General features: G+C 40.9%; 1 protein-coding gene across 10 annotated transcripts in view; it reads left to right on the top strand.

The window, feature by feature from the left end:
* DENND1A (DENN domain containing 1A) overlaps window positions 1-13592 on the top strand; it is a 540810-nt gene that overhangs the window by 269689 nt on the left and 257529 nt on the right. For 8 of the 10 annotated variants that reach the window (XM_073806585.1, XM_073806590.1, XM_033858572.2 and 5 more), the window contains one exon: window positions 9945-10025. The exons of the other annotated variants lie outside the window; for them this stretch is intronic. In XM_073806585.1, coding sequence (XP_073662686.1) covers window positions 9945-10025 — 81 coding nt within the window. The remainder of the gene's footprint in view (window positions 1-9944; window positions 10026-13592) is intronic. 10 annotated transcript variants of the gene reach the window in all.

The raw sequence follows: 13592 nt of genomic DNA, 5'->3' as shown, positions 1-13592 counted from the left end.
CTGCTCTGCAGTACTTATTTCCACTATTTTATCTTCCAGGTCACTTATCCATTCTGACTCAGTTATTCTGCTATTGATTCCTTCTAGAGAATTTTAAATTTCATTTATTATGTTATTCATCATTGTTTGTTTGCTCTTTAGTTCTTCTAGGTCCTTGTTAAACGTTTCATCTATTTTCTCCATTCTGTTTCCAAGATTTTGGAGCATTTTTACTATCATTACTCTAAATTCTTTTTCAGGTAGACTGCCTATTTCCTCTTCATTTCTTTGGTCTGGGTTTTTACCTTGCTTCTTCATCTGCTGTGTGTTTCTGTCTCTTCTCATTTTGCTTAACTTACTGTGTTTGGGGTCTCCTTTTAGCAGGCTGCAGGTTCATAGTTCCTGTTGTTTTTGGTGTCTGCCCCCAGTGGCTAAGATTGGTTCAGTGGGTTGTGTAGGCTTCCTGGTGCAGGGGACTGGTGCCTGTGTTCTGGTGGATGAGGCTGGATCTTGTCTTTCTGGTGGGCAGGACCGTGTCCGGTGGTGTGTTCTGGGGGTGTCTGTGACCTTATTATGATTTTAGACAGTCTCTCTGCTAATAGGTGAGGTTGTGTTCCTATCTTGCTAGTTGTTTGGCATAGGGTGTCCAGCACTGTAGCTTGCTGGTTTTTGAGTGGAGCTGGGTCTTAGCGTTGAGATGGAGATCTCTGGGAGAGCTTTCGCCATTTGATATTATGTGGAGCCGGGAGGTCTCTGGTGGACCAATGTCCTGAACTCGGCTCTCCCAGCTCAGAGGCACAGGCCTGACACCTGGCTGGAGCATCAAGACCCTGTCAGCCACATGGCTCCGAAGAAAAGGGAGAAAGAAAGAAAGAAAAAATTAAAATAAAGTTATTAAAATTAAAAAAATTATTAAAAAGTAATAAATTAAAAAGTAATAAAAAAAGAAAAGAGAAAACAGAAAGAAGAGAGCAACCAAATCAAAAAGTAAATCCACCAATGATAACAAGCGCTAAAAACTATACTAAAAAAAAAAAACAACAGAAAAAAAACCCTAGGACAAATGTTAAAAGCAAAGCGATACAGACAAAATCACACAAAGAAGCATACATATACTTACAAAAAGAGAAAAAGGAAAAAAATATATATATAAAAAAAAAGGAAGAGAGCAACCAAATCAATAAACAAATCTACCAATGATAATAAACTCTAAATACTAAACTAAGATAAACATAACACCAGAAATAAATTAGATGCAGAAAGCAAACCCCAAGTCTACATTTGCTCCCAATATCCACCACCTCAATTTGGGGATGATTCTTTGTCTATTCAGGTATTCCAGAGATGCAGGGTACATCAAGTTGATTGTGGAGATTTAATCCGATGCTCCTGAGGCTTCTGGGAGAAATTTCCCTTTCTCTTCTTTGTTCACACAGCTTCTGGGGTTCAGTTTTGGATTTGGCCCCATCTCTGCATGTAGGTCACCTGAGGGCATATCTGTTCTTTGCTCAGACAGGTGATGGTTAAAGTAGCAGCCGATTAGGGGGCTCTGGCTCACTCAGGCCAGAGGGAGGGAGGGGTATGGAACGCGGGGTGAGCGTGCGGCAGCAGAGGCCGATGTGATGTTGCAACAGCCTGAGGCATGCTGTGTGTTCTCCCGGGGAACTTGTCCCCGGATCATGGGACCCTGGCAGTGGCAGGGAGCACAGGCTTCCAGGCGGGAGGTGTGGATAGAGACCTGTGCTTGCACACAGGCTTCTTGGTGGCTGCAGCACTAGCCTTAGCGTTTCATGCCTGTCTCTGGTGTCTGCGCTGATAGCCGCAGCTCGCACCCATCTCTGGAGCTCATTTAGGCGGTGCTTTGTATCCCCTCTCCTAGCCCACCCCAAAACAATGGTCTCTTGCCTCTTAGGGAGTTCCAGACTTTTTCCTGGACTCCCTCTGAGCTAGCTGTGGCACACTAGCCCCCTTCAGGCTGTGTTCATGTAGCCAACCCCAGTCCTCTCCCTGGGATCTGATCTTTGAAGCCAGAGCCTCAGCTCCCAGCCCCCGCCCGCCCTGGCCAGTGAACAGACAAGCCTGTCTGGCTGATGAGTGCTGGTCAGCACCAATCCTCTGTGCAGGAATTTCTCCACTTTGCCCTGTGCACACCTATTGCTGCACTCTCCCCTGTGGCTCTGAAGCTTCCCCCCTGCCCACCACCTGTCTCTGCCAGTGAAGGGGCTTCCCAGTGTATGGAAACTTTTCCTCCTTCACAGCTCCCTGCCAGAGTTGCAGGTCCTGTCTCTATTCTTCTGTCTCTGTTTTTTCTTTTTTCTTTTGCCCTACCCAGATACGTGGAGAGTTTCTTGCCTTTTGGGAAGTCTGAGGTGTTCTGCCAGCGTTCAGTAGGTGTTTCATAGGAGTTGTTCCATGTGTAGATGTATTTCTGTTGTATATGTGGGGAGGAAGGTGATCTCCACTCTTACACCTCTGCCATCTTGAAGGTCTCTCCCTGTTTTTATTTTTATATGTTCTCTAAGAAAAACGTTTTAAAATATATTTTTTATTTTTCTATCTTTATTTTACTCTTTTGTTTTGTGTTTCTTTGGTTTTGTTTTTCTTTGTTTTCTGTTTTTATTAGTTTTTTTTTCATTGTTTTCATTTTGGGGTTCAGCTGTTTGTTTTCTTGTTTTGGGGGGTTTTTGGCCTTTTTTTTTTTTTTTGCTTGTTTTTGTTTGGTTTTGTTTTTATCATTTGTCTTGGGTTTTGTTTGTTTCTCTTCTTTTGCTTTTTTTCTTTCCTTTTTTTTGGGGGGGGGCCATGCCATGCAACTTGCAGGGTCTTAGTTTCCCTGCCAGGGGTCAGGCCTGAGCCCCTAGGGTGGGAGCGCCAAGTCCAGGACTGCCAGAAAATTCCCAGCCCCAGGGACTATTAATTGGGGTGAGCTCTCACGAGGTCTCCACCAAGATCTAAGATCTCACAACTGCCTGCATGCTCCACTGCTGGATGCCTCAGGCCGAACAACCACCAAGACAGGAACACAGCCCCACCCATCAGCAGACAGCCTGCTTAAGGTCGTACTAAGCTCACAGACACCCCAAAAAATACCCCCTGACACAGCCCTGCCTATCATAGGGACAAGACTCAGCTCCACCCACTAGAGCTCAGGAACCAGTCCCTCCCTCGAGGAAGCCTACACAAGCCCCTGGACCAGCTTCACCCACCAGAGGGCAGACAAAAGAAACAAGAAGAGCTAAGACCCTGCAGCCTGTAGAAAGCAGACCACAAACATAGTAAGTTAGACAAAATGAGACGACAGAGAAATATGTTTCAGACGAAGGAGCAAGGTAAAAACCCACAGGACCAAATAAATGAAGAGGAAATAGGCAATCTATCTGAAAAAGAATTCAGAGTGATGATAGTAAAGATGATCCAAGATCTCAGAAATAGAATGGAGGCAGAGATCGAGATGATACAAGAAATACTTAACAAGTACCTAGAAAAACTAAAGAACAAACAAACAGTGATGAACAGCACAATAACTGAAATGAAAAACAGACTACAAGGAATCAGTAGCAGAATAACTGAGGCAGAAGAATGGGTAAGTGAACTGGAAGATAGAATAGTGAAAATAACTGCCATGGAGCAGAATAAAGAAAAAAGAATGAAAAGAAATGAGGACAGTCTCAGAGACCTCTGAGACAACATTAAACAAACGAACATTCAAATTATACGTGTCCCTGAAGAAGAAGAGAAAGAGAGAGGGTCTGAGAAAATATTTGAAGAGATTATAGTTGAAAACTTCCCTAACATGGGAAGGGAAATAGTCACCCAAATCCAGGAAGCACAGAGAGTCCCAAACAGGATAAACCCAAGTAGAAACACGCCAAGACACATATTATTCAAACTAACGAAAATTAAATACAAAGAAAAACTAAAAGCAACAAGGGAAAAGCAAAAAATAATGTACAAGGGAATCCCCATAAGGTTATCAGCTGATTTTTCAGCAGAAACTCTGCAGGCCAGAAGGGAGTGGCAGGATATATTTAAAGTGATGAAAGGGAAAAACCTACAACCAAGATGACTCTACCCAGCAAGGTTCTCATTCAGATTCGACAGAGAAATGAAAAGGTTTACAGACAAGCAAAAGCTATGAGAATTCAGCACCACCAAACCAGCTTTACATCAAATGCTAAAGGAACTTCTCTAGGCAGGAAACAAAAGAGAAGAAAAAGACCTACAAAAACAAACCCAAAACAATTAAGAAAATGGCAACAGGAACGTACATATTGATAATTATGTAAATGGATTAAATGCTCCAACCGAGAGACACAGACTGGCTGAATGGATAAAAAATACAAGATGTGTATATATGCTGTCTACAAGAGACCCACTTCAGACCTAGGGACATATACAGACAAAGTGAGGGGTTGGAAAAAGATATTCCTTGCACATGGAAATCAAAAGAAAGCTGGAGTAGCAATACTCATATCTGACAAAATAGACTTTAAAATAAAGACTGTTACAAGAGACGAGGAAGGACACTCCGCAGTGATCAAGGGATCAATCCAAGAAGATATAACAATTGTAAATATTAATGCACCCAACATAGGAACACCTCAATACATAAGGCAGATGCTAACAGTCATAAAAGGTGAAATCGACAGTAACTCAGTAATAGTGGGGGACTTCTACACCCCACTTAACACTAATGGACAGATCATCCAGACAGAAAATTAATAAGGAAGCACAAGCCTTAAATGACACAGTAGACCAATTAAGGTAGACTTACTTGATATTTATAGCACATTCCATCCAAAAGCAACAGAATATACATTCTTCTCGAGTGCACATGGGACATTCTCCAGGATCGATCACATCTTGGGTCACAAATCAAGCCTCAGTAAATTTAAGAAAATTGAAATTGTATCAAGCATGTTTTCTGACCAGAATACTGTGAGATTAGAAATCAGTTACAGGAAAAAGAAAAACTGTAAAAAATACAAACACATGGATGCTAAACAACATGCTACTAAATAACCAGTGGATCACTGTTGAAATCAAAGAGGAAATAAAGAAACAAATGACAGTGAAAACATGATGACCCAAAACCTATGGGATGCAGGAAAAGCAGTTCTAAGACAGAAGTTTATAGCAATACAATACCACCTCAAGAAACAAGAAACATCTCAAACAACCTAACCTTACACCTAAAGCAACTAGAGAAAGAAGAACAAACAAAACCCAAAGGTAGTAGAAGGAAAGAAATCATAAGATCAGAACAGAAATAAATGAAATAGAAACAAAGAAAGCCGTAGCAAAGATCAATGAAACTAAAAGCTGTTCTTTGAGAAGATAAACAAAATTGATAAACCGTTAGACTCATCAAGCAAAAAAGGGAGAGGACTCAAATCAGTAAAATTAGAAGTGAAAAAGGAGAAGTTACAACTGACACCACAGAAATACAAAGTATCATAAGAGAGTACTACAAGCAACTCTACGCCAATGAAATGGATAACCTGGAAGAAATAGACAAATTTTTAAAAAGGTACAACTTTCCAAGACTGAACCAGGACAAAATAGAAAATATGAACAGACCAATCACAAGTAATGAAATTGAAACTGTGATTAAAAAATCTTCCAACAAACAAAAGTCCAGGACCATATGGCTTCACTGGTGAATTCTATCAAACATTTAAAGAGCTGACACCTTTCCTTCTCAAACTCTTTCAAACAATTGCAGAGGGAGGAACACTCCCAAGCTCATTCTATGAGGCCACCATCACCCTGATACCAAAACCAGACAAAGATATCACACACACACAAAAAAAATCACAGACCATAATGTTCTGGTGAACATAGAGGCAAAAATCCTCAACACAATACTAGCAAACAGAATCCAATAACACATTAAAAGGATCATGCACCATGATCAAGTGGGATTTATCCAAGGGATGCAAGGATTCTTTAATATACACAAATCAGTCAGTGTGATACATCGTATTACAAAGTGAAGAATAAAAACCATATGATCATCTCAATAGATACAGAAAATTTTTTTGCCAAAATTCAACACCCATTTATGATAAAAACTCTCCAGAAAGTGGGCATAAAGAGAACCTACCTCAGCATAATAAAGGCCGTATATGACAAACCCATAGCAAACATCATTCTCAGTGGTGAAAAACTGAAAGCATTTCCTCTTAGATCAGGAACAAGACAAGGATGTCCACTCTTGCCACTCTTATTCAATATAGTTTTGGAAGTCCTAGCCATGGCAATCAGGGAAGAAAAAGAAATAAAATGATTACAAATTGGAAAAGAAGAAGTAAAACTGTCACTGTTTGCAGATGACATGATACTGTACACAGAGAATCCTCAACATGCCACCAGAAAATTACTAGAGCTGGTCAATGAATTAGGTAAAGTTGCAGGATACAAAATTAATGCACAGAAATCTCTTGCATTCCTATCCACTAATGATGAAAAATCTGAAAGAGAAATTAAGGAAACACTCCCATTTTCCACTGCAACAAAAAGAATAAAATATCTAGGAATAAACCTACCTAGGGAGACAAAAGACCTGTATGCAGAAAAGTATAAGACACTGTGAAAGAAATTAAAGATGATACCAACAGATGGAGAGATATACCATGTTCTTGGATTGGAACGATCAATATTGTGAAAATGACTATACTACCCAAAGCAATCTACAGATTCAGTACCATCCCTATCAAATTACCAAGACCATTTTTTACAGAATTAGAACAAAAAATTTTACAATTTGTATGGAAACACAAAAGACCCTGAATAGCTAAAGCAATCTTGAGAAAGAAAAATGGAGCTGGAGGAATCAGGCTCCCCGACTTTATACTACAAAGCTACAGTAATCAAGACAGTATGGAACTGGCACAAAAACAGAAGTATAGATCAATGGAACAGGATAGAAAGTCCAGAGATAAACTCACATACTTATGGTCACCTAATCTATGACAAAGGAGGCCAGAATAAAAAATGGAGCAAAGGCAGCCTCTTCAGTAAGTGGTGCTGGGAAAACTGGACAGCTACATGTAAAAGAATGTAATTAGAACGTTCCCTAACTCCATACACAAAAATAAACCCCAAATGGATTAAAGACCTAAATGTAAGGCCAGAAACTATAAAACTTTTAGAGGAAAACATAGGCAGAACACTGACATAAATCGCAGCAAGATCTTTCTCGACCCACCTCCTAGAGTAATGAAAATAAAAACAAAAATAAACAAATGGGACCTAATTAAACTTAAAAGCTTTTACACAGCACACAAAACTATGAACAAGACTAAAAGACAACCCTCAGAATAGAAGAAGATATTTGCCAACGAATCAGCTGACAGGGATTAATCTCCAAAATTTACAAACAGCTCATGCCGCTCAATATCAAAAAAACAAACAACCCAATCAAAAAATAGGCAGAAGACCTAACTAAATAGACATTTCTCCAAAGAAGATATAGAGATGGCCAACAAACACATGAAAAGATTCTCGACATCACTAATTATTAGAGAAATGCAAGTCAAAACTACAATGAGGGGGCTTCCCTGATGGCGCAGTGGTTAAGAATCCCCCTGCCAATGCAGGAGACATGGGTTCGAGCCCTGGTCCGAGAAGATCCCACATGCCACAGAGCAACTAAGCCCGTGCACCACAACTACTGAGCCTGCCTTCTAGAGCCTTTGAGCCACAGCTGCTGAAGCCCGCGCGCCTAGAGCCCATGCTCCGCAACAAGAGAAGCCACCGCGAGAAGCCCGCGCACCACAACGAAGATCCAACACAGCTATAAATAAATACATACATACATACATACTACAATGAGGTATCACCTCACACCATTCAGAATGGCCATCATCAAAAAATCTACAAACGGTAAATGCTGGAGAGGGTTTGGAGAAAAGGGGACTCTCCTACAGTGTTGTTGGGAATGTAAATTGGTACAGCCACTATGGAGAACAGTATGGAGGTTCCTTAAAAAACTGAAAATAGATACATGCACCCCCGTGTTCATTGCAGCACTATTTACAATACCCAGGACATGGAAGCAGCCTAAATGTTCATCGACAGAGGAATGGATAAAGAAGATGTGGCACATTTATACAGTGGAATATTAGCTATAAAAAGGAATGAAATCATGCCATTTGCAGAGACGTGGATGGACCTAGAGACTCATACAGAGTGAAGTAAGTCAGAAATAAAAAAACAAATATTATATAATATCACTTATATGTGGACTCTAGAAAAATGGTACAGATGAACTTATTTGTAAAGCAAATATAGATACACAGATGTAGAGAACAAACAAATGGATACCAGCGGGGGAAGGGATGGTGGGATGAATTGAGAGATTGGGATTGACGTATATACACTGCTGTGTATAAAATAGATAACTAATGAGAACCTATGCACAGGGAACTCTACTCAATGCTCTGTGGTGACCTAAATGGGAGGGAAATCCAAAAAAGAGGGGATATATGTAGATGTATAGCTGATTCACTTTAGGGAAAATGAGTGATCGCACAATAGAGACCTCAGGTGAATTAATCAAATGATTAAAGTGAACATCATCAGAAATGGGATGAATTGAAATCTAAATAATAGAAAACATCAAACAAGTGAGTGTTATTTTACAAAATGGTTGGTCTCACTGTCAGGTTCATACAAATCCAGGAAAGACTTAGGAACTGTTCCTGACTGATGAAAACTAGAGAGTCACAGCATTTGAAGGCAACATGTGATTCTGAACTGGATAATTTTGCTATCCAAGGACATTATTGGCACAGTTGGCAACACTTGGTGGGATCTGAGGATTAGATGATAATGTTGTTTCAGTGTTAATTTCCTGATTTTGATGATTAATTGTTGTTATGTAGGAGAATGTCCTTTTTATTTATGTATGTTGGGACATAATGTGGGTAACTCTCAAATGGAAATAAAGTTTTTTTGTACTGTCGTGTGATTATTCTGTAAATTTGAGATTGTTTCAGAGCAAAATTAAACTTGTGTACCTGCACACGTTCATTTCTACCCCCTGAGAAATTTGAGTAACTTATGAATTCAGATTGAAACAGGATTTTACTTTGGGCCCATGCTCTTTTCCCTCTCCTTTAAATTCACTAACAAAGACAGCTGTGGAACAGGGGAGAGGGCTCCGGGTTTGAACACAGAAAACCTGTGATTAGCTCCTGGCTGTGCAACTTACCAGCTGGATGATTTGAGTCAAGTTCCTTTACCCTTCGGAGCCTTAGTTTTCAACCTGTAAAGTGAGGTAGTTGTGAGGCTCAAACACCTACCAAATGGGTACAAATGTAAGTTTATTACTGTTTTATCAACACAGAGAATTCCACAGGGTGGGAGAAACAGCTTTTGGATAATTCCGTAAACAGTGTTCTTTTGAGCATTTTAAAGGTGAACCTGTTTTCAGTCGAAGAATTTGTACTGCTTTGCATTTCATTTTGTGGCTCAGTTTCACTAATTAAAATGCACAGCCACCATCCTGTATTCCATGCTGTTGTAGTAGTTCATTTTTAACTTTCCATAATTGGAGGCTGCTGTGTATCCAGTGAACACTCAATAAAATTAATTGAGGGTAATGATGATGAAGACAAGATCTATAGCGTCATCGTTATTTCTCCCTACCACCCCCGCCCTGTAAGCTGGGGTTGTTTGCATTTAAAAGTTGTTGCTATGGAGTTGAGAGGATAGATTTGCTGAGAGCTTATGGTATATGATCCATAAAAGGCGGTCATGGTAGGTGTCTCACTAAGTAGAAAATGTCAAACTTGGTGTGGGCGGATCTGTTTGGCTCTTTTATGGAGCCTAAGCAGTGTCTTTTGTCCAACCCTACTTGAATATCAAACCTACTTCTGTTGTGTGCCCAGACCTCCCTGCAGGTCTCTGACTAAGGGCTCAGCCCTGCCTTTGTTACTTAGGCCTTTTATTTCTTTCAGGAGAGTCAGTGGAATGAGCTTCTTGAAACTCTGCACAAACTTCCTATCCCTGACCCAGGAGTATCTGTTCATCTCAGCGTGGTAAGTGGCGGCAGAATATTAGCAATCACTGAGAAACCTTTCCATTATTAACAGTAAGAGAGAGCCAAATGGGATTGTCTTCTGTCATCCGCACCTTCCCCACCTCCAAGTACTCTGAGACCTCAAGACAGGCCAGGGAGATGTATTTCTTTCTTTCTCTGGGATTCCATGAGAAATGGATCCCAAATGCTCCCAGGCTCCTCTCTTCCTGGCTGTCATCCCATCGCTATCGTCTCCTGAATGGCAGATGCTGGGCTTGGAATGGGATGGCTGACCCCTGCCTCCTCAGCCCCTGTGGGGCTCCTTGCCTCATGCTTTGCCCCCCTAGCACTGCTGTGTCTGCCCCTTCACTGAAGCCCATCCTGCCACCCCCGAACCTTCACCGCCTTTCCCCTGTTTACCAGGGTAACCCCCCTTAGCTAAGGTTTTCTTTTTTTGCCCCAAGCAGCTTGTACACTTTGCAGTACTTAGTCACAAAACACGTTGGAACAACCTGTTTTCCTGTCTCCGCCACTGGACTGTACGCCCTCAAGGACAGGGATAGAGACTGTCTAGCAGAGTTCCTGGCCAGATCGTTTCCTTGAACTCTTCTATGTACATGCTATGTGGTCTGTAGTGTGCCAGGGTGGAAAAGCCTCTGAATTACAAATTGGGAGATTTCGATCCCCAAGTCATAGTTTTGCCAATGACCTCAGTGATCTTAATCAAAACCTTTAACTTCGTGGGTCTCAATTTCCTCATCTGTCAGATAAGGCATCAGATAAGGAGTTCTTTTCCATATTTCAGTTACTGCAGTTCTCTAGGTCAAACCCTTGTCACCACCTTCATCAGAATTCTCAGATGGATCCCCTTTGACCAGCTATTGATTACCCAGGGGCTGTTTCCCCCGTGTTGTGGGGTCTGAATGTTTAAGAAGTGTTGTCTTTCAGCTTCAGTAGAACCAGGTACAGTGTTGGTATTCAGTGGTAATTAACTTGGTATTTTCCCTCTTAAAGAAAATGAACATATAGGGGGGTTTTTTCATGATGATCACATTGAAAGCAATATTACTGCCAATAACTAATAATAGATCTGTTATATACTAAGTTCCTAATTTATGCCAAGTATGCATCTCTAGTGTTCAAAACAACTCTACAAATAGATATTAGCATTCTCATTTCATAGTTGAGGCTTAGAGAGAAAAAGATTCTTGCCCATCCAAGGTCGTGTGGTTAATAAGTGAGATCGGGGCTTTTAAACCCAGGGCTGACTTCCAAGCCTATGTTCTTTCCACTAGGCCATGAGTGTTGAAAGAAAGGGAGGAAAGAAGGAACTGGTAGAGGTTTTTGCTCATTTTAATGGAGCATAGGAAGGAAAGAAACCTTTTTCCAGAAATTTGTGTAAGGAAGAGTGTCTGGAAAAGATGAAGAAATGAGCTTTAAACCTGCCCCAGTCATTGCCGCATAGCGAAGCAACTTTGCCTTTGTCTCTGTCCCTTTTCCTAAGCAGCTTGATCTCACCGTTTCAGTCTGTAATGACATCTGACAGGTATCTGGGGAGTAGCCTGGGTGGGTCACCAGCTACTGGGGAGGAAGGGCCTCTCCTTCCTTTGAGTGGCTGCCAGGCCTCAAGGACAAGCCATCGCAGGGGCAGGAAGAACTGTTGGGGGTGGGGGCGGGTTGCAGCTGTTTCATGCCAGTGGTTTCTAGGAATGTTTCTGACCTCCTCTGGTCCCAGCATTTCATGGGCGATGGAGCAAGACAGAATCTCAAAGGACAGCCTGGGGAGTAGTTGGTTTTGGAATTGAGTAGGCTCACTATTTACAATCTGTTGCATTTGTAAAGGCAGATATTTTCTTCTTTCCTCTTCACAAGGAATTCCTCTCTCCATGTTGCATTTCTGAAGGGTTAGTCTCAACTGTATTATAGAGCCTGAAAAATTGAAAAATGGCAGTCTTGGACTTTCTGTCTTGAGTCACGAGAGAATGTTTCTGTGTGTCTTCTATAGGTGATTGAGAAAAATAGGAATATAAACGAACAGGTGAGAGAGTAATAATAATTTTCTATTAAAATACCATTTATGGAATGCTAGGCACTTCACATATATAACATTTATTCTTCACAGCAGTTCTGAAGTAGGTATTACAATTCCCATTTACAGGTTAAAAAATTGAGGTTCTGAGCTATTAAGTGAAGTGGCCTAAGATCACATAACTATTAAGTGTCTGACTCTGTGGTCCCTGTCCTTTCTCCCTCACTGTGCCGATCCTTATTCTGTGACTCCATCACCATGTGGACTTCCATTACTGAACATTTCCTGGGACTCCCTTTTAGCCATTTGGTATAGAATTTGGTATCTCATGGCATGAAATTTAACCTGTATTTTACTTTTATTATTTTAATCCTCATTGTTGACTTGAATTAATTAACTAGTTTCCAGTTAGTTTCCCATAACTAATATGCTACATAATCTCTGTCATAATACTTCATAGATAATGTTTTGACACAAACCCACAGATTTTGGAATAGTGCACTGCAGGGGGTGTTTTTTAAGTTATCTTTTAATTTTTTTTTCTTTTTACTTTTCAGTTTATTAGTTTAATTCAAATGGCTTTAGCTATAATTTTCTCATTAAAAAGCACAGGTATAACAGTCTGTTATCGTGGAAAGGGCATAGCTCTAGTTATGCAGACCTGGTTTCAATCCTAGTTCTGTCACCTACTAGCTGTATGACCTTAAGTCACTTTACCTCTCTAAGCCTTAATTTACCCGTTTGTAATATGGACATAATATCTATCTTAAATTTTGCTGTGGAAATTAGAGATACTATTTATAAAGTACCTGATATAAAGCCTTCCATGCAGCAGGTGTTCATAAATATCTGCTGAATATTAGACAAATAGCTTATACTGTTATTGTTGCCATTTTCGTTATTGCAGTTGTCCCCCAGGCCTTTCATTTCAGGAAGCCTGTACAACTCATTTTTCCAGAGACCTACTTATTTTGCAATTATCCAAGAATGGGGAGTGGGGAGAACTTCCTGAAATGTCACTTGGGGGTCTAGGTTTGAACTTTGGCCATGGCTAAGCTGACTTTCTCTGTATGTGACCCTTCCTGGCCTTTGCACAATCCCTTCTTTAATTGGCCAGCACCAGGCTCTTTCCATTCCTGCTTGCCATTGTTCTCTGAGTCTTTAGTAGCACGGAGGAGGTGTCATCAGTTCAGCCTGTTTTCATTTAACTCAGAGACACATGCTTGTTACAAACATGGAGATGCCTCCTTGAAAGTTCTCTGAACAGGTCAGGTTTTCAACTCCACTGAGTCTCCAGCTCCCTTCACTGGAATTTGCACTGGAAGTCAGGAGGCTTATTTGCAGAGCATGCATAGTGGAGAGACTTTCTCCACTGTTAGCCATCTGCAGTGTCTCAGGGCAGCAGTCCTTCCACTGGGGCTGTCCTTAACATCCCTTGGGCCTTCGGGGCAGATTTGGCCCACAGCTTGTAGATGGATATAATCTCAGGTGCTGAAATGAAACGGCAGGTTTGGTTGGTAAAGACCATTCCTAAGTGAACCTAGTGATATTTGGTCC

Source organism: Tursiops truncatus, chromosome 6 (assembly GCF_011762595.2).
Source record: "Tursiops truncatus isolate mTurTru1 chromosome 6, mTurTru1.mat.Y, whole genome shotgun sequence".
In the NCBI taxonomy this organism is placed as follows: Eukaryota; Metazoa; Chordata; class Mammalia; order Artiodactyla; family Delphinidae; genus Tursiops; species Tursiops truncatus.
This window is presented reverse-complemented; position numbering and strand designations above follow the sequence as displayed.